The sequence below is a fragment of the Chelmon rostratus genome, chromosome 6 (assembly GCF_017976325.1).
Source record: "Chelmon rostratus isolate fCheRos1 chromosome 6, fCheRos1.pri, whole genome shotgun sequence".
Classification (NCBI taxonomy): Eukaryota; Metazoa; Chordata; class Actinopteri; order Chaetodontiformes; family Chaetodontidae; genus Chelmon; species Chelmon rostratus.
In genome coordinates, this window is record NC_055663.1 from 12,683,133 (window position 1) to 12,703,708 (window position 20,576).

Sequence of the window (20,576 nt, forward strand, 5' to 3'; positions counted from 1 at the left end):
TTGCAGGTAGGAATTAAGTCCTGATCAAGTCAAGACCAGAAAGGCCAAGATCCTTCTGACAGTGAAGACTTTCCATTGTGAAGGTTAAATTATTAGCACTGGGCCTGTGCAAACATACATGGTGCACTCTGGGTCACATCCTTTTAAATCCTGTTGGACAATTTAATCTCTTACAATGCATCCTGTACTATTTTTAAGTATTGATTTTGTTTTGAATATAACTACACCTAAATGCAGTGGTGCATTGGAATACTAATGTAAAATTCCAGTCTCAAAAATGGTGCAATGATTACTAATCTCTGCACAGGATAGGTGCATTATTAGGCATTTTTGATCAGTTCATTTTTGCCTACCCACATTTTAAATGCCCTGATAATTCTTGAATGAAACTAACACTGAACATTCCCTTTTCTCAAAATCTGCGTTCACTCTTCATTCTTTGAGATCACAAACACAGTTGCGGTCTCTGTGGAGGTTGTGCAGCTTGGAGATCTGCCAGACAAGAAGTCAATAGTGACCTCTAGCGTGTCTGCTGTGTGAGGTGAAAATAGTGTGTCGTCTTTTTCTCTTTTTTATGCTCTGTTCAGCCTCTCTTTTTCCTGTATCATTGCTGTTGGTGATTAGATTTCACAGCCGGTGTCCACCTTAATACTAATCACAGGGTTACTGTGTCTCTTAAAGGTGACATTCCCTCAATCGGACCCTTGCAATGAAATAAATGTGTATCAACCAGCTGGATAAAATGTGAATTAATTTGTGCTTTTCCCTCATCATCCTTTTTTAGGGTGAATTTTGGTTTTTGGGCCTGCGTGTGTGTATGCACACAAAGCGCGCAGAAGGCAGCCTAGTGAACACTCTGGAAAACTGACAAGGGATTGCCAAATCATTTCCTTGCCTGGGAATGACGTCCCTCCAGCACAATCCAGTTATATTTAGACCCTATATATAGAGGAGTCGCCCCCTAGGCTTTGTTGACTCTGCAGCAGGCAGCGGCTGGAGCTCAGCATATCGAAAGGAGACGTCCTGAAACTGACACCATGTGACCTACATAGTTACAATATTGTTTGTGATCACTAAAGCATAAATGTGAACCCATCTGTGTGGCCTCCAATGAGATTTAATGTTAAAAATCCAACATTTGCGCATACACAATTTATACATTGCCAACAGAGGAAAATAGAGTTTATATAAATCTACATTGTTCAGTTAAAACACCAAAAGTGCATTTACAAAGAACAAAAGAAAGCGTATTTCTGGCCACATTGCTACACGGAGTGCAGTGATATGCCCCAAACCGGTTGAAATCCCCAGCTATGCTTTCTGGGTAAAGTGCGCCCCGGTATCCGCCCATATTCGCTTAAAGGAGGCCAACCTGAAACAGCTAGGCCGGACGCTGGATCAAATGGAAAGTTCAATCGATTAATTTGCCCACTATTTTTTGCATGTTCCCGCTTGCTTCTGGAAAACGACGGAGACCGACTTAAATGCGGGCGTTTCGGCGTGAAATAGGAAATGCAGAGATCGTGTGAAACGAGGGGATTAGCAGCTTGACTTATTTGGTCGCTACTTCGGACGCGGAACTCCACTCGCTAAAAGGTAAAACACAAACGGATAAGATTCGTACATGTGTGTCGCTTTGGGGTTTGTTAACTTTAAACGTTGTACTCCCTAATTTAGTAGACAAGCCAGTGTGTCCGCCATGTAACCACTGAAATATATCATTGTTGTGGATATATTCAGTTTCGCTGTGAGTGCAAACTACGCCCAATTGTTAACCTAACGTCTGGCCCTGCAATGCAGACCTCAGGGCTAGCCTGTCAATGGCGGCTTCTAAACCAGCACCCTTCCCCTTTTGAATGAATGATACCGAGTTTGTCCGGGCACACGATGAGGACAGTAATACATTAATGAATTACTTTGGTAAACCACATTAGGTGAGGTCACAGGGGCTAGTTCGCTTACTTTTGAGGCTGTGGGCGAGCTCCAATGCTAAGCTAGCTAACAGCACAGCAGCCTGGTTATTTAAACACCGTGCTCGGAGGTTTTCCATACAGCCAATCTGGCAACCCTGCGGGCACGGAGCAGTGGGTTTAAATCAAATTCCTGTCCACTTTTAAGCCTGATCTGGGTTTTATTGCCTGCTTGAAAACAGCGCAGGGGCTTTCATTGCAAAGTGGGGAGGGCCCGTCTAAACCTCGGCTAATTCACATAGCTGATAAACAGTTTTAAAGTAGGCTAATATTTATTCGGCTGCTAATCAGTCGCCCGTTTCTCCATTAGTCCTTATCGTGTTTGTGTTACTGCTGGTGTGAAGTGTGAAGAAAAATGCAGTTTTGCATTGGTTATAACCTCTTTTGCCGGTGATGCAGTCGTTAAAAATGTGAATACACAATGCCATCCACTTGTCAGCATAAAGCAAACAACAACCATGGCTGGCATTGTCGTATTTTCAGGAAATTATTGTTCCATTGAAATGCCACAGCAACATAACTTAACCACAGTTTGAGTCAACACGTTGTAATGTACACTGTGAATATGTCAATGTGTTTTAACTCTGCTACTAAACAAACCATAAATAAACTATGTCCCTCCAGTGCAGCCCTGTAATGGACACTTCACTGCACATGTACTACATTCAGTCATTCAAAGTCACTTTCGCTGCCTAATAAGATGAACAGTGATGGTATTTCAACAGGCATGGCTAGCATGTGGGCAGACAACTTTCAAGTATCGCAGGAATGGCCTGTGACATTGTCAGTAGCCTTATCTAATCAGGTAAAGATAAGATTGTTTCCTGATTGACAGAGCAGCCTCACTGTAATAAGTGTAAATCGCATACCGTGTTGTGCATAATAAATTTAACATGCCACTGATCATGTCATGGAGTATTTTACAGTGTAGAGACTGTAACAAGTGTAGTAAAAGTATGCCTTTGTTGGCCAAATACCTATCAAACCACATTCTTGTTTTTGTTTGTCTAGAAAAGGCAATAATACTGTGTGGAGCTCCTCCCTGACTGCAGGCTGCGCAGAGCTGTGAGCAGCATGTACTGTAACTTCTGAAAAGGCCAGCTGCCACTATTGATGGGTGCTTCTCCACAAAGCAGGCAGACAGCAGAGAGCCTCCCAGTTGCTTGTCAATTTTGGAGCCTTAATGTAATGTCATGGATTTTTGCCTGGGGTTAGTTTCTGTTATGTGGCTGCTAGTCAGAAAACACAGCTGAATGTGCCTGGATTTAGACATTTGATTAGGTATTCATAACCATCTTTATTTGTTTTACTCCAGTACCTGATTGGGATGTAAACCCTGCTATTGTTGTGTCACAGAAACCATTTTAATTGAATTCATTTTTAAATAGGGGTTCATCATGACAGTTGGTTTATTTTTCAGTGCCCATAATGATTTAATATGCCAACTTTTCCTGAATTCAGTGGCAGTTTTTCAGTGTTTATATTCCCTCATTTGCACATAATCTCTTGCAGATGAACCATCATATTCAGTTTGTGGTGATTGTAGTTTCCTCTGCAAACTTTTTATTGAATACTTCAATGGGCATTTAAAAATGAAAAGCAAAATAAACACATTGGTATGAAATCAAATTTTCCAGTGAATCAGCAGTAGTATTAAAAGAATATAAGGGTTTTTTTTGGACATAAGGGTGTATGAGTTACTCACTGAAGTGATGTTGATGAGTTAACATTTTCTCTGTCTGCCAATACTGAGGACACAGATTTCCCAGTGAACCGACAGCTTGTCAGACAGAAATGAAGCGCAGCAAATGGAGCTAGGGGACAAAATGGTTTTAAGCGACAATTCAGCACTCGGAAGAGTCTTTTGAGGCTTTGATGGTGCTCCAGATTAATTGAAGCTGTGCCAAATGACTGACTGTGTCTATGGAAAGATGTGAATATAATGTGCTTTTTCTGGTCCTGCAGGTGAATCATGACAGAATATAAGCTGGTAGTGGTGGGAGCTGGTGGCGTTGGCAAGAGCGCACTTACTATTCAGCTCATCCAGAATCACTTTGTGGATGAATATGACCCCACCATTGAGGTAAAGAAACTACGTGTGTGCGTGCATGTACAGTGTGTGTGTGAAAATGTGGGCACTCAAGTCTATGACCGTGTCCATGGTTTTGTGTGTATTTTGTTACGGGAGCAGAACTAGGAGAAACTTCTCTAAATAAGGAGCTACAGCAGGTTCTTCTGGTTTAAGTCTTAAAAAGACGCCTAACAGGTTTTTAATAACTTTCCATGCGAGTCTGCCTGCCTGCTTTCTCAGGGGGCCAACCTATGCTGAGTGAACACAGTCTCACTATGATTTCAATCAATTATTGATGTGCTGTTGCAGTTTAGAGCTCCACTAAGGCTGCAGATATACTTGCTTTTTCTATACAAAGACAACTGGCTGCATCATGAACACATTTGTTTTCCAGTGTTGCCAGATGGGAAATGTTAAACTATCAAATCAGAGTCTTAAAATAATTTTATTTTCACAGAAATTATTATATGTGTATCATATTATACCCATGAGAACAAATAGGCACAAATGTAGTTTTACAAAACGCCTAATTTACTTTTTGTCACGCCCACAAATCTTTGTGACATGGCATCACATTTTTGTCATAGCCTACTTTTACCAAATTAAATTGCAAGACAGCACAGCTGGAAACTTGCTCATATTCTGCATGAAAACGGTTAAGGCCACAGTCTAAGTGGATTAAATAAATAACTGGCCGTACTGGTGCATTCAAAACAGCTCAACTTGAACACTGCATATCTTAGTCTGTGGCCGCCTACGCCACGTGTGATTGGCTGGAAAGAGGTCACGTGAGAATAGGTGTTTGTATGGATCCTGCTGCTTTCCTAGGCAAGACCCACCCTACACTGCCTCTAATTGGTTGCCCTCCTTTTTTTGGGTTGGTTAGCATGTTGGCAAGTGATTAAAATAACTAATTGAAAGCACCACAAAATGGTCAAACTCTTGCACATTATGTGTGCTGCGTCTTGCATATGTGTAGAATTCATACCTGAGGACGTGCACAACCAACGGACTAAATGGACGCAGGATATGTGAAGCAGCCAACACGCACACACAAATGCGTAGTTAAAAGCAAGTATATCTCCAGCCTGAGATCATGTGAAACAATAGCCACTCGCTGGACTAGACAGTAATTATTTGTTTTGGATCAGATCGAGTGTGGCCATCAGTGTGATGAAAAGCTGTAGTGCTTTGACACAGTGGAAACTGGGGCCTCCATTGCGATTTGAGGTCTCCTGGAAACTAGAGTGTGTATACGCTTTAGTTTTTATTAAAATGCAAAAAGCTCATTATACATACGCTTATGTTTTTGCTTTTTGCCACAGTTCACAAGGCTTATATGCAAATATCTGCATTTCTTGTGGTTATTGTGTTCTTAATTCTAATCATCCAGCCATTAAGGGAAGGTAAGGATAATTTAAAAAAGAACAGTGAAGCTTGGAAGCAAATGCACCGTCCTTAAAAATTGTTGCACTCTGTTGTAAGATTGATGTTTTTAAAATAATTTCTAATAACTTAGGATGACTAGAAAGAAACTGACAAATTCTTATACTATGTCATTTACAACCATGTGTTATTTTTATTAAGCTGTTATTTGGACACGCAGCCCATTAAATCCCAGTGTCCTGATCGCTCTCGTACCTCTTCCTCCTCCAGGACTCCTATAGAAAGCAGGTCGTGATCGACGGGGAGACGTGTCTGCTGGACATCCTGGACACTGCAGGTCAGGAGGAGTACAGCGCCATGAGGGATCAGTATATGAGGACAGGGGAGGGCTTCCTCTGTGTCTTTGCCATCAACAACACCAAGTCCTTTGAGGACATTCACCATTATAGGTGAGCTGGGGTCTTTGGACCCCATGTGAAGGCTGGGGTAGATTTTATGTACAGAGGTTTGATTGTTCTGTTTGTTGCCACTTCACTGCTCTGCCTATGTCAAGGTGACCCTTGACCTGCACAATTTGGAAACAAAAAGGTAATGTAGAGTTGAGTGATATTGAATTTCCATATCGTGACAAAATTGCCTTGTAGATATATTGAATAGATAAAAGATTTTAACTTAACATTAAATTGTTTTCGTCTCAAATGAAATCAAAATGGATTTCCTATTGTGCCTGTCAATGTCCAGAGAACAGATTAAGCGGGTGAAGGACTCCGAGGACGTCCCCATGGTGTTGGTGGGGAACAAGTGTGACCTCCCGTCCCGGACAGTGGACACCAAGCAGGCTCAGGACTTAGCACGCAGCTACGGCATTCCCTTTATTGAGACCTCAGCCAAAACCAGACAGGTGAGAGTCCAGCCAGAGACGGCCACGCCCTCGAGACTCAAACAGTTTAACTTGTCACTCTGTCACTGCACTGCTGGAGTATTCCACCGCAGGTCTGTAGAGCATGTTGAATGGTGAGAAGTTGCATGTGGTCTCTGGGGCTATTGTCTTGATGGACACAGCAGTCCTTCTATAGATTTCACTTTGAAATCAATTCTTATTATTCGGGAGATTAAGTTTCTATTAATATTGACAAGTGTCCCTGCAAAGTCTCGATAATTTTTTTGCACTTCCGATCACAAGAAAAATTTAGTCTTGAGTCATGTGGTGCTGATCTGTGTCACGTTCAGCGGCTCTGATGGTCTTGTTTATAATAATGTTGCTTGGAAATGTCTCGGGCAATGTGCCGCGCATCGTTAAATCCACTTTGGTTCATTGATTTTTTTTAATTTATGGGTGATAATGTAATCATTGCATGCTACTTTGTCATGGATATGTGAAATTATATCACCATTAGGGCCATCTTCAAAGGATCCTGCATTATAAATAATCAGCAAATCCGTAAATGTGTGTCAAGGAGTCTGCATGAAAGGACAAACTGGTCCTTTGATAATTACTCAGGGGGTTAATGATTCTGCTTACTGGATACTGTGACTGGGTGTTGGAAGATTTGCCATGCCGTTGTCACAACAAATGGTGTGTGTGTGTTGTGAGCATGGCCTTAGGTGGCTGAGCGGCTGACGCAGTGATCTGTAAACACGTCCTTTCCTGGTCTCTCTGACCTGGGGTGAATCACGGCTCCTTCTGGTGCGGGGAAATTAATGACACAATGATTGATTTCTTACAGCTCTGTTCACCTATTCCCACCTGAGTGTACCAATAATTCACTATCCACATCGTGCTGCTGCTGCACGAGCAGCAGCTGTCTCTTACATTTAAAGCCACCCAGTGTTTTCCAAATCTCAGTGATTTCATCTGACCTCTCTTGGAAATCTCCCACATGAAGTAAAATGCACAATCAACATGTGCTCCAAATGCATGCACGTCTCCTTTATATGAGGATAGACAGTTAAAAGTGACACTCCACCCTCAATTTTTTAGAGACACTCACCAGCTGTAGGTTGAAAGGGTGGCTGTTTTTAAAGTTTGTTAGTTCATAATTCAGTTTAAAAGGACTCAGCAACAGTGAAAATGAATTATCGAAATTCTCATTCTCCTTTACATCTTTTTGGTAATGCTTTATATTAAGATTCATATATTTACCATTAACTAGTTGCTTATTAACATGCATATTAGTAGCACATTGGCTCTCAATTAGTCATTATAAAGCACTTAATAATGCCTTATCCTGCATGACCACATTCTTTAACTATTAGGCCATTAACCAAGAGTTCTTCCTTAATAACCTCCTAATTACTGCTTATTGATAGTAAATAAGAAAGTTGTTGTACACAAATTACAATCTTTATAATTTAACCTTTAATAACTCTCCCCCCAAACTCCCAGAATAAAGTATTAATAATTGCTTTATAATGACTAATAAAGGGCCTATATGCTACTAGCATGCATGCTAATAAGCAACTAGTTAATGATGAATATTTGTGCCTTAATATAAATGTGACCATTTTTTCTGCTTTGATACTTTTTTCTGCCATGAAAACTTGTCATCATGGGAGTTCAGTTTAGCCACAGCCCCTCCTCATAGGGAGGAAGGAAACGGTGAACCTTTTCAAGCCAGCAGAAGGTGAGTGTTGGGTATTCATAAGATAGATTTTGGGTGGAGTTTATGTAGACGATGAGGCCGGCCAGACCTCGCAGGTAGACCCACTTCAAAATGTCGGCCTGCTTTGTTCCTTTTGCATCTGTAAGCTGTAACACATGCACCCACACAGTATGTCCTCCTGTATTCCTCAACATTGAGGCAAGTTGTGTCTTATACTGCAGAGAGTGGAAGATGCCTTTTACACTCTGGTACGGGAGATCAGGCTGTACCGGCTCAATAAGCTCAGCAAGGAAGAAAAGACTCCGCGCTGTGTCAAGCTTAAAAAGTGTGTTGTGATGTGAAAGGGGTAAGTGTATGCAGCCGTGCGCCCACCAGCTCTTGTGTGTCTGTGTGTGTGTTGTTGGTGGGGATTGTGGAGAGAAGGCGCACACTGAGAGCTGGTGCTTCATGGGTTCTCAAAGCTAACCTGCTGGTTTCTACTGGGGCTGTGGTGAAGCTCTAACTGGAGGCTGGAACAGCTGATGATGTCTTCCCTTTTCAGTGTCTCTGTGTATCATGGGTGATTACTGAAGGCCGTTTTCACACTGGGTTCATTTATGAGTCTGAACTCGAATTCATTTCCGCTAACCCCACCGATCTGCTTTCGCACTTGTCTACTTGTGTTTTGACCAGGGGCTACGATTACAGTCTTTCCTTATGAAGGTGCAGGTTTTTATTGACGTTTCCACAGGGAAATGATGACGGTGCGTGTTTAAGTGCATGTAAGATAAATGGAGACTGATGTACAATTAGGCAGCCACCCGAATGGCCTAAAATACAAAAAATAACAAAAAACAAGCCCCCCACCAGTGCTACTCTACTAGAGGAGAAACATAACAACATCAATTTTGGGGTGTTATTCTCTGCCCATACACCACTGAGGTATTTTATAATTTTGTATTACTTTTGTGGGCAAAAATATGCCTAAATGCGTAGGTCTGAGAAAAGGATTGCCTTCAGTCACAGTACAGTTGGCCTAGAGTCAATCAGACAACCTCCCTCACGTTGACTTGTTTTAAGGATTCTTGGTCTGCACTCATGTGTTCATATTATCAGATTTCTAGGCAAATCGTTCCCGGTTTGGATACCAGTGTGAAAATGTCCTAATCTGCTGAAATCATCATGAAGAAAGGGGGTATGGGCCAGTGAGCCAGTATCTGTGATTAAAGGAGATTATGGTGATTCTGGGACCAAATCATGTGCTGAAGTGTTTCCAGAGCAGGATGTGGTGTAAGAAACTGGTAGATATGTTGTGAACAAAAACTGTGTGTGTGTGTTTGTGGGTGAGAGAGTTTGGTCATAAATCCCTTGTTATCTTGATTCTTTCCTTTCCTTCGTCTTTGTCACAACCTGAAGTGACCTCAGGCTCTTCACTCTGCAGCTCCCTGCAGATTCATCATCACATTTTTTGCACGACACAAACTGTCCCAATATCATCAGCATCAGCAGACCGTAGCTGCACTTACATGGAGCCTTTTATTCACTAGAAATCAGAATAAGAGCTCAGCGAGAATAAAAAAGCCTCATTTTAACAGCTGAGTCTGAATAAACTGGAAGAAAACAAATCATTGGTTGAAAGTTGTGATTTAAAGCTTTTTACAAACTCTGGTTCAAATTACTTCAGATTTTTGGAGTAACTCAAATCGAAGCTGTTCACCTGAGGAAGATGTGCCTCTTCCTTTATTTGCTGCTTATGAGAGTTTTCTGCCACCTCTCTGAGTGGTGCATCTCTCCCAGGGGAGCCATCTTCAAATAGTTTATGTTTATTAGTTTTAGGGAGATGAACAGAAGGCTCGCCTTCTGTTTAATAACTCTGTTAGAGGAATATTTTTATAAAACTGTTGCTTGAGTACAACCCCGCAGCAGTAAACCAGTATTCATGCCAAGCGCTCGATGCAGGTCCATCTTTTTTTAACAGTTTGCTTGTGTTGGCGCAGCGCACATCGACTATTGCAAATGTAAACGGGACAACTTGTTCTGCTGTTTTATTTAGCCGCCGTTCAAACACGTGGGAGTTGTAGATTTGGATTGATTACATTTGGAGGGAAGAGAAATTGGCTCATGTAACTGCAGCTCCTGTCTGTTGTTGTCAGCGGGAACACTGCTGACGTTTCCTCACACACAGGATGCTACAGTTCTGTTTGATCTGTAGCCTGAGCTGGACTGAGGAATTTACCCGCACCCTGATGTGTGTCACGCTGATGTATACTTGACAGAAAATAAGTTGAATGTGATTTATGTTTGGAGGTTTAAATTTAACTTCTGGTTTTGAATTGGGGGGAAAAAAAATCAACTGCCAAAGATATAGAAATGTTTGGAAAATACTGAATTTTGTTTCTTTAGCAGTGGAACAAGTCAAGGTTACACATCAGTTTGATATTAAAGATTGGAGTGTTAATTATTCTTTAAAAGTGGAATTGCATTTTACCAGAGAATTATGTGGAGAACTCTATCAATCCTTTTTGTCAGTTTGTCCCTCTGTATAATATTTGTGTGGCAATTGTTGGTATTCTGGTAGAAAATAATACCTGTAACTCTAATAATGCATTCTTTTTTTTTTTTTTTTCCAGGGCGTTGATGATGCCTTTTACACATTAGTGCGAGAAATCCGGAAGCATAAGGAGAAGATGAGCAAGGAGGGCAAAAAGAAGAAAAAGAAGTCCAAGACAAAGTGTACACTTATGTGAATAATCACCCCTTTTCAAGACAGACTAAAAAAAAAAACAGAACTATGTTGAACAGTTAAAGTAATACATTTTGTACATTACACTAAATTATTAGCCTCTTTCTCAATACCCACCATACCTAAACCTGACCCGATTTTTCTGCCTTTCTGTTGTTTGCTACTTGGACACCAATAAGCTTTATTTTCAGTTTAGTGCCAGTTGCCCACATGTGTTGGTCCAACAGCCTGTTTGATTTGATAGCATGATGATGTTGATTTGTATAATTTTTGATAACTGCAGAGCGGTGAGCTAATTGCGTCACAACTCATGTTTGACAAATTATTCATAAACAATTTAAAGTTTTGTTTTAGTTTTTTTTTTTAATCAACTTTGCTTAAAAGGTCATGACCTGCAAAAGTTCTCTGATGCCCCTTTTAAGTTTGGGATGCCAAAGAATGAATTTTCATCCCGATTCTCGTAGACAATACAGATCTGAAGAAAGGACCAACACTCAGCCAGATGAGATCCAAATGTCCCAGCCACTGTGTAATTTCCCCGTCTCTAATGACCTCTAGATATGACTTAGCTATGTCACTGATGTAAGTATGCATGCAAACTCCTACTCTTCTCCGAATGTTTTAACACCCTAATTAGCTATTAATTAATTTGCAATTTGTCAATGCTTTGTACTGTGCGGGGAGTGATTTCTTGCCTACATGAGTTTTTTTTTTTTTTTCTTTCTGTTTGCATGCTTTGTGTCCTAGGTGACATGGGTATTGCAAACTGCCTCTGGTTGATACGTTTAACAGAGCCAGCAACGAGGAACTCTGACCCAAGTGCACGTCATACAGTCTAGTTTTTCAGGTTTATATAAGTGATCAGTACTTGCTTTTGTGAGAGAGAAATCAGCCACTTTTGCTTGATTAATGACGCACTCAGAGACGCAGATCATTACCTGTTTTGTGATAATAAAATGGGACTCAGCCAGGTGTCACGTTGGCCATGCAGAGTCAGTTTATGTTGCAGGGATTCATGCCTCTCCACAATCCAATGTTGAACAGCTTGTTTGACCTCACTGGTCACATATTTCCTGCTTTTTCTTTACTCTTAAAGCGTGACTGCAGGGTTGTTTCAATTCATCCCAACAATAATCATTTCATTGCTTTTTGTTTCGGGATAGCTTAAGAGTTCTCCTGTCAACATCCTCCTGATTGAGGCGCTCATATTTAAACTGTGACGACTTCATCAGATCATTGTTCAATGTTCGTTTTAAATTTGTGGCTTGGTGATTCTCCGGTAGCTGGCCATAGAGGTGGCATGCCTTGCACATTTTCCTGAGGCTCGTGACTGGCTAGGAAGCAGAATGCATCTTTTATGCAGCTTTCAGGAATATTTCTCTTGGTGTGGTGTCACAGAGGTTGTTCAAAATGTAGTCCAAATGGATTTTCAGATTCTTCCTTTTGCGGAGCTTTTGAAAGAATTTTTGGGTTAATTTTCTAAAGTGTTGAAATTGTTTGGTGGGCTGGCTTTCAACGAAAGTGATTGTCCAGCAAAATAATTTGTTATTTTCCATCACAAAGCTTGTGTATCATGGTGATGTAACTGGAACTAATGTTTGTAATGAGGCAATAATTTGCCAGAAAATTGGTTTTTAGAAAAAATTACCAGAATTTATTTCTAAAAAAGGGCCTTGTTTCTTTCCCAGGTCAATCCATATTTCACCTTTTCCATCATATTTACAAGCTGTTCCCCTGACGATTTTTATTTTCCTTTTATGTTTGCATTAGGTGCTACATTTAGAGAGCTGACACAACATTAACTTTGTCCTGTGTGTGCTCGAAATACACAAAATGCTGTTTTTAGGGGAACGATGTTATTGACACAGAAAATCCAGACGTGATGCATTGTGCTTTCAGGATTAATGAATTTTGACCCAGTTTATTATTACCTCTTTTTTCATGAAGTAGAATAATAACTGTTAATGCAATTTTAATTATGGAACCCTCTTGTTAACAATACTGTTTCAAAAGTAGTTTTACTGAAATGTTCCTCTTCCTTTATTGCGTGCCAACAGCTGATATCTGAAATGTATCATTTATACCTGGATCATATTTTAACAACCTTTGTATAGTTGTGATACTGAAAGGTGCATATTTTGTAAATTGTGCTTCATTTCGTTGGTGTGTCTAAATGAATGTTGCTTTAATGGAGGTTCACTCCGCTCTGTGTATGTGACTAGAGAGTGTGACTGGGTCCAGGTCTAGGGAAGTGAATGAATGACCACTTTTCAACACACCTGTTGTGGGCAGTGTAGAGTGGTGATCTGATCTCAAATGAGTCTATTTTTTGCCATGAATCTCACCACTCCTATTTAATGTGTAATAAAGAACAAAGTAAAGAGGAACTTTGTGCCGTTCGCTTCTCTTTCTCTTTTAAACACTGGTTTCTTTGACTTAAATTGGCTTATTGCACATGTATGTTTGCTCCATCAACTTTAGGAGAACATGATAACATGATTATTACATTGACACTACTGCAAAGTATCAAACACATGAATTTGCAGTTTTTTGTGTTTCTGCTTCTATGTCTTAGATCACCTAAATGTTGTCCAGCAGGTGGCACTGTTCACTCACTTTGGGTCTGATTCTTGAAGACCACAGAATGTATGAAGGGAGCCTAGATTTAGCTTTTACAAGTTGTATACATTGTCCAAAATAAACCAGCACTGAATGTGTTTATTTTAGAGAGCCAAAAAACAATAAAAAAAACAGGTACTCAAAGCAGAAATGCTCCCATTGTTTAAAATGCATAGACAGTCACTTTTGGGTGAGAAGAAATAATTTCATGCGTTGTCAAGCTGATTATCTTTGAGGTTTAAAGGAAATGAATCGTGTGAGTCTTTAATTAATGAAAAAATATCACGAGCACACTTGTGGCCAGAGGAGATATTCTGACTGACATTTTTTGTGGCTTTATGTAAATAAATCACTGTCTCACAAAAGACGAAGAAAAGACTGTGGAATCAGAGAAAAAGTACTTAAATACTGAGCTAAATCTATTCATTACTATCATTGAAGTTAGTAAGAGCTAAAATTTGTTTTATTTTATCATTGCACTAAAAGTTGTAAAGACGACTGATTAAACTTACGCGAATCCAAGATTTTAATATTTTTAAGTAGCCAAAGAGGAAAAACCCCCATTCAATTTAATAAAATGATCACCTAAAAACAACAGTGATCTGGAGATGTTACATCATGAAAAGTAATTAACTGTATTCAGATACAGTCTGTGAATTGCAGTCATTTTTTGAAGATTTAATTTTAGCTAAGAGCATAATTTTTATAATACGTGTGTGTTTGTGTGTGTGTGTGTGTGTAAAAAAGCCTTTTCTTAAATATTTACAGCTCATGGAGAAAATAAAATCTGATGCAAACATCTCAAATGAACAGACATGAAAGAGTTCAGACTGAGCATTTGTTGCTGTTCTGAACGGGTCAACGTACGATCAGACCTGCTTTCATGGCCCTGCTCTTGAACCAGGACCAGCACAGTTCTAAGAGCGCAGGATTAAGTGAGAGATGAAGTGAGGTTGACAACTTTTTTTTTTTTTTTTAAACAAATGAATTTGCTTTACTCTGGTCTGATGATGACGTGTGGTGTGACTGCAGTGGCAGACCCAGGTTTCAGGTGAACACTAATGAACGGGGATGCACCATGACAGCAGTCTGGTGTGAAGTGTTCAGTATCCTCTGTCCAACACAGGGTCAGTATGTGGAAACAGTACATGTTAGAACATTTAAGCAAATTGTCCCTTTGGAATTAAACTCATACCAAGAATCGTATTTGATGTCAGGGCAGGATGGTTTTGTAACTGGGCGCTGCTTATTATGGGTGTTAAAGATAATTCGAGAGTCATTTAGATATTTTTATTTGTATTTTTAATGTTTTCCTTTTTTTAAAATTCTGATTATTGGACTGTGACTGACATGGTTTAAATTTATGTTGCAAAACCTCTCTCATGCTTTTGCTCATGTGCAGCACTGAACAACACTGAGGAGAGCTCCAGAGACGAATTCTGCCAGCTAAGGTAATCCATAACTTTGAACGAGAAGCCAAGAGTGTTTGGGGAAGTAGCGTCAGAATACTAATATCAGGCTATAAACTCGAAAGAACTTCTGTTCACTTTCTTATTAATGTGCAAATTATTGCTTCTATTTTCTGCAACTGAGCGAACGTGCAGAGCTTCCTCTGGGCATTTTTTTTTCCTTTTGTCCACTTTCTGTAGCTTCCTGTCTAAAATGAAATGTTCAGTTGCTGGTATGTGGTTGCATTATGAACCTTCTGTCAAGCAAAGCAAGACCCTCGGTCAATGAAATTCATCTTCACAGGGAATTACATGTAATATTCAGACTGCTGCGAAAACGTCTAGCTTGAAGTGACATGCAACAGTGACATACTACGTGCTGGCTGGATTATTACCTGTTACAGTTTTATAATTGTATCATTTGATGTACATCAGACATCACAATCATACCAACACAATAATCAATGCAGTTTGGGAGTTTGGGGCATTTTATAGGTCAATATGACTCTGTACTGGCACAGTTTAATATAAAGTTCCTTCTTACCAGCCCGTATTTGCTGTCACAGTGACAGAAGTTGTCCTCTGGCTTCAACATGCAGGATTGGGTTGTTGGAGGATGTGCTTGTTTAGTCATATTCTGTGAAGGGGGGTGTCATGTAGCATCAAAGATGAGATATTTTCCCTTGCAGATTTCCAAGAAATAAATGGCTGCTAGATCATGACCAGAGACAGTATACAAGCTTCAAAAGGACAGGCCTGTGTTTGTGTCATATGCTGGCAATGCTGGGGTAATTGGCTGCAAAACAATGTTTGGTGTAGAGGCAACCTGTATGGCTCTATCCTGCTTTGGATTACCATCTTATACCCAAAGCTGTTTATTGACATTGCAGCGATGATGATCATTAATGAATCCTTCTCATGCTGTTGGCCAATTAAAAATTAAAAGTGGCGTGTGTTATTGGCTGTTTTGCCCTAATAGCCCATTTGAATCCTCTGTTTCCTTCATAATTATGCTACACTGGCGATGCAGAATAGCCTGCTTCAAAGGAAGTTAAGTTGTTTCCAAACTGTTGCTGTGAACAATAAACTATGTTAACATATTGTGACAAGCTCCATTACTCTGTCTTCTTAAACAATAGGGCTACGGTGCCTGCCACATAGCAGCCAAGAGTGAAAAAGAGGGGAGATCTAATGAATTATGCAGAGAGAGCTTTCTCTCAGCCTGACAGTCTGAAACCAGCCTGGAGAAAATTGTAAGAGAAGTACGAGTCGGTGCAGCCATCACAAATCCCCCTCCCCATCCCCCCAGGGACCACCGAGGCCAAGGCCTGTCAGTCAAGCGCCCCCTCCCTAAACTGTAATCTGGGGACAGCGCTGAGAAGCCTGCAGGTTTGATAAAGTGCTGAAAAGATGCCCCAGAAACCAATCCATGGCACTCTAGGCTCCTGTCAGGGAGAAGGGCGGGGGAGGAAAAGACACAGCAAATGTTCCTAAATTGCTAACAACAAGCCCCAGACTGGTTCCACTCAGAAACCACACAACCCGGCCCGCCAAATCCGTCTGCCCGTTTGCCCCGTGCACACTTCATGGAGTGAGCTCAATCACAATCACCAGTCCTGGCCCCCGTGAACGTGCGCAGAGGGGTGAATTCACAATCATCCGACTGCCTGACCTCTGCCTTGTTAGTGCACGGAGTGAGAGAATTTCCGTTTTATTTTAATGAAGCATGGCTTTCCTCCCTGGCAGGCTGCTGAGTGCGGGGCAGCAACACCGCAGACTGGTAATGAGAGGCCAGAAGGTTCAGGTGTCTTCAAACCGCAGCACATAGAAGAGACTTAATACAGACGTGTTTTCACTAGCCCTGGAGGAAGCAGAGAGCTGGATGAATATTCATGGCGCGGTGATGAATTGTGTTGCCTACAGCATCGTGCCACTTTGAAAGCCCTCATGCTGCTTCTTTTATCACAGGAGGTCCTTGCCACTGAACCTCACGGGCCACAACACAACGCCCCAGCATCCAACTACCAATTATCATCTGAGATCATTAACTTGTTATGTTGACACAAACACTGCAATTTCAGATGCCCTTCTTTATTCAAATGACCCTATTCATGAGGAGTGGCTGACTGAGTTGATTGGATTTCTTTCTCGCATGCATCGCAATCACTCAACAAGTGATGTTTGGACACAAAATTAATGAACAGCATGCAACGCTTTGAACTGTGAGCGCGCTATGTTTCGAGATGGATAAACAAGATTCATAATATCTTTCAAAATATGCATCAGCACAGATTGATACAGTAATGGCACGCTGCTGAATGTTTATACTTTGCTCCATTCAGGCGGCAATCTCCTCGTAATGATGGTAAGTCAACAGGCAAAGAGATAAAAGGATGGAGGGACGGAGGCGGAGCGGGGTGGCAGGGCGGAAGGCCTGGGGATTGAGCAGCGTCATGTTCAGCAGCCCCAGACAGGTGATTCATACCAGCCTCATCACTGGCAACAGACAGGACATCCAGGCCTTTATTACCTCCATCCATCACCATCACTTCATCAATCTGAGCTCCTGTGAGCCAGCTCTCCAACCAGTCCCCAAACACCCATCCCAACGTGCTGCTGGACAGAGATTTACACCCACCCACTAACACCCTCTCCCTCTCTCGCTTTAACACACACACACAAAACAAGAGGGATGAGCTTCATGGTCGACTTTAGACGCAGTTGCACACACACTCTCACACACACACACAGGGAGCGAGACAGAAAGAGAGGGAGTGTGTAAAGGCCATTCTGCAACCAGACATGGTGTGAAGCTGTTCCCCTAAGGGCCGCCGGCTGACAGGCTATCCTGCATTCTGAAAGCCACTTACACTTTAGCCGCATCATACCACCTGCTGCTGCTGACCAATGTGTCGGGGAGGGGGGCATATCATGATGGATACACTAAGCTGTGTGAGAAATCATTAAATTAATCCCACTGCTCTGCCCATTAAAAACCTCACTACAAACTCTAGCATACATACATAACATGGGACTTAATTCCCTTTCAGCTGGACACAATATCATGGCCGCCTTTACAGCTAATGCAATACATTACAGCAGCCCTGCAATAAAGGCCACCTTGCTGTTCCTGTTGCTCTGCCAGAGAGGTGTTGAACGAATTCTGGTATTTTTGAAGACTGCAGTTTGTGGAGGTGTTGCATTGGATTGCATTATATTTTAAAAGACTGGCATTATTCTCTATTTTTCTTATTGTCACTCTATCCCATGAAAAGACCAAAAGCAACAATGTGTTTGTCAGTCTCTTAGTATTGCCTAACTGCCCTACCTTATCTTCCACAGGGAACGAGTGGAAATGGGCCAGTGTATATACTGCAGAGCTGCTGAGGGGAACAGGTGAGCGGGAAAGGTCAGGCGGTGGAAAAGGCAGGAGAGGGGTTACCTCAGGGCAGGAGGGAGTGGATTATGACAGGAGAATTAGTATGTGGCAGGAAAAACAGCAGACAGGAGAATGAACGACTTAGAGCAGGCTTAAGTTGTGACATAAATCTTTAAAGCAGTATTAATTGATTAATTTTGCCACTTAGGCGCAGCGGAACAAGCTGGAAACACATCACTGACACATTATCGCTGTAGAAGGTTAATATGGCGAACATGCTGGTAAACATTTAGCTGTCACACATCCAGCAGCTGCAGACCGATATTAGCATTCATTTGAAGTTTTACGTCCACCTCATGAATGTAAGTCCAGTATTGATTCTGCTTTCAGCTCTGCTTTTGACTCCAGCCAGCTGCTAACGTTGTCTGGCTTCTGTTCTGTGCTGTGAAGGTAAAATAAAATGTGTTAATCGCAGCTGTTTTGTTGAAAACAGGTACCTGCTGCGGCTGGAAACGACAAACCATAATAGTAACGTTGCAGGATAGAAAACCAAAACAAAGAGCTGAGAGGCATTAAAATGCCCAGTAGACCAAAGGGAAACGGCAGTGTCAAGAAATAATTATCTGTGGGTTCATCACTATGAGCCTTTCACATTTCATCCGTTCATATTTAAAAAAAAAGCTGAAGAATTTCCTGAAACAGCTGCGGTTTCACAAACATCACTCAAACAGGAGCGAATAGTGCATTTGTTGGGGACTATTTTAATTGGTGGAATAATACACATTTGATGCTAGTGAGGATTTACAGTATATGGGATTAACTCAAAATAAACTACAGTGCCCATGTTCATCGTCATGAAGGAACATGTCAGGAGGTGCAATGCTGTGGATCACCAATGTGCTTTTTATAGTTTTTAGACAACAATGGAGAATATCTGACTGTGGCTGTACAGCAGTGCTTTTTAGTTGGATCAGTTCTTCATTGTTGTTGATCTTTTGATGGTATTTGTTGACAATGAGAGCAAAATAGAAAATCAGGAGCCTTATACAGTGATGTGTTCATGGCATCTTGTTCTGCCAAGTATGTAGTGGGCACAAAACACAGAAAGAAGAAGGTAGAATTTAACAAACTTGCATAAATCCATTCAAATGCAACCTGAAGCAACAGCAAAGCAGCCTCCTCAAAACTTCCCAAAGAGTTGAATCAACACCTGCCTGGCAGGTGTGTAGCGTTGCATTGTGTGCCCGTGATGTGTCCACCTGCTGCACACAGAGACGGCTGCGCAATAAAAAAATAAAGATCAAAACAAATCTTTGACAATTAATTTGGTCTTGTTAATATGATTAAAGTGGGACATGATTAATGTTTTTCTCTTATTTATTCACAAATATCTTCCCATTTTGCAGCTTTCCTGTTCAGAACCTGCAGCAGAGCCTCCTCCCTTGAATAAATGACTGCGTTGAATTACTGTTGTCTTATACTCTGCTCCGCGAGGCCACACTCAGGTTGTGAAGGGGATCTAAAGGACAAACAGAAAACCTTTCACTTTTGGACATTGTGTCATATTGATTTATGGACGCTATTATACACCTCTCTGCCTATTCCGTGCATCCATGTACACAGACCTTTGTCATAGTATATGATGTGACACAGAGGGTGTCATTAGAGAGCATGAATATAGCCAACTTGGGGGAGATAAATCAATGTTCCGTTCAGAGAAACATTTCACTCTGGGCCCTGTAAGGTTATTGATTTAGGCACCACATAGTGTTCCACCAGTGGCTTTAATTTAGCTGAAAAAAATCTTGAACACACTCTTCCTTTATGGCTTTTTGAGCCGCAGCTGTAGTTTCTTTTCTAACATCCAGTGCCAAGAACAAAAAAAACTGTGAGAGCAGCACAGTTTCTGAGATGTTTAATTGCTCGACCACACGATGTAAGTGATAACAGGGGGGAGAGCTGTGGAAGTGAGGGGCTTAACAGAGGGAGAGAGAGGAAGACACTTTTAATGTAAGTGCCCATCAGCGTGGGGATGTTTGGGTAATGGTGGTTTCCGTGGCGACAAAGCGAACAGCAAATAGACTAAGAGAGAGACGTTTTGTGCTTTTGGGGGCACAAGTTGGGAATCTGGTTTTACAAATATTTATTGAGATGTATTCACTGTATTTTGTTCACAGTCTGTTTGCATGTTGGTGTGCTCGTGTGTGGGTTTATATGCATCAGGATGTAGGATATTACATTCACACCCTCACACGCAGATATAAATAGGCGAGCCAGAATCCAGGGGAACTGAATAATAATTTGTTTCACTGGCAGCTATTCAAACTTACAGTCTGTCACACTAGTGTTATGCAGAGCAAGCAGAATGCGGAATCAAA

General features: G+C 41.2%; 1 protein-coding gene across 2 annotated transcripts; it reads left to right on the plus strand.

The window, feature by feature from the left end:
* Positions 1-1,357: 1,357 nt before the first annotated feature.
* On the plus strand, positions 1,358-10,844 carry kras (v-Ki-ras2 Kirsten rat sarcoma viral oncogene homolog). 2 transcript variants are annotated; one of them, XM_041939259.1, is made up of 6 exons: positions 1,358-1,596; positions 3,936-4,053; positions 5,698-5,876; positions 6,169-6,328; positions 8,252-8,376; positions 10,640-10,844. In XM_041939259.1, the coding sequence occupies exons 2-5, from the start codon at positions 3,943-3,945 to the stop codon at positions 8,369-8,371; spliced, it is 570 nt and encodes a 189-aa protein (XP_041795193.1). In that variant the 5' UTR covers positions 1,358-1,596; positions 3,936-3,942; the 3' UTR covers positions 8,372-8,376; positions 10,640-10,844. The 2 variants fall into 2 exon arrangements, with proteins under 2 accessions (XP_041795193.1, XP_041795194.1); XM_041939260.1 differs by lacking the exon at positions 8,252-8,376.
* Positions 10,845-20,576: the final 9,732 nt, after the last annotated feature.

Coding starts and splice junctions, on each gene's coding strand:
- kras (XM_041939259.1), top strand. CDS start 3,943: ATGACAGAATATAAGCTGGTAGTGGTGGGAGCTGGTGGCGTTGGCAAG. Junction 4,054..5,697: donor AATATGACCCCACCATTGAG/GTAAAGAAACTA, acceptor TTCCTCCTCCAG/GACTCCTATAGAAAGCAGGT. Junction 5,877..6,168: donor GAGGACATTCACCATTATAG/GTGAGCTGGGGT, acceptor GTCAATGTCCAG/AGAACAGATTAAGCGGGTGA.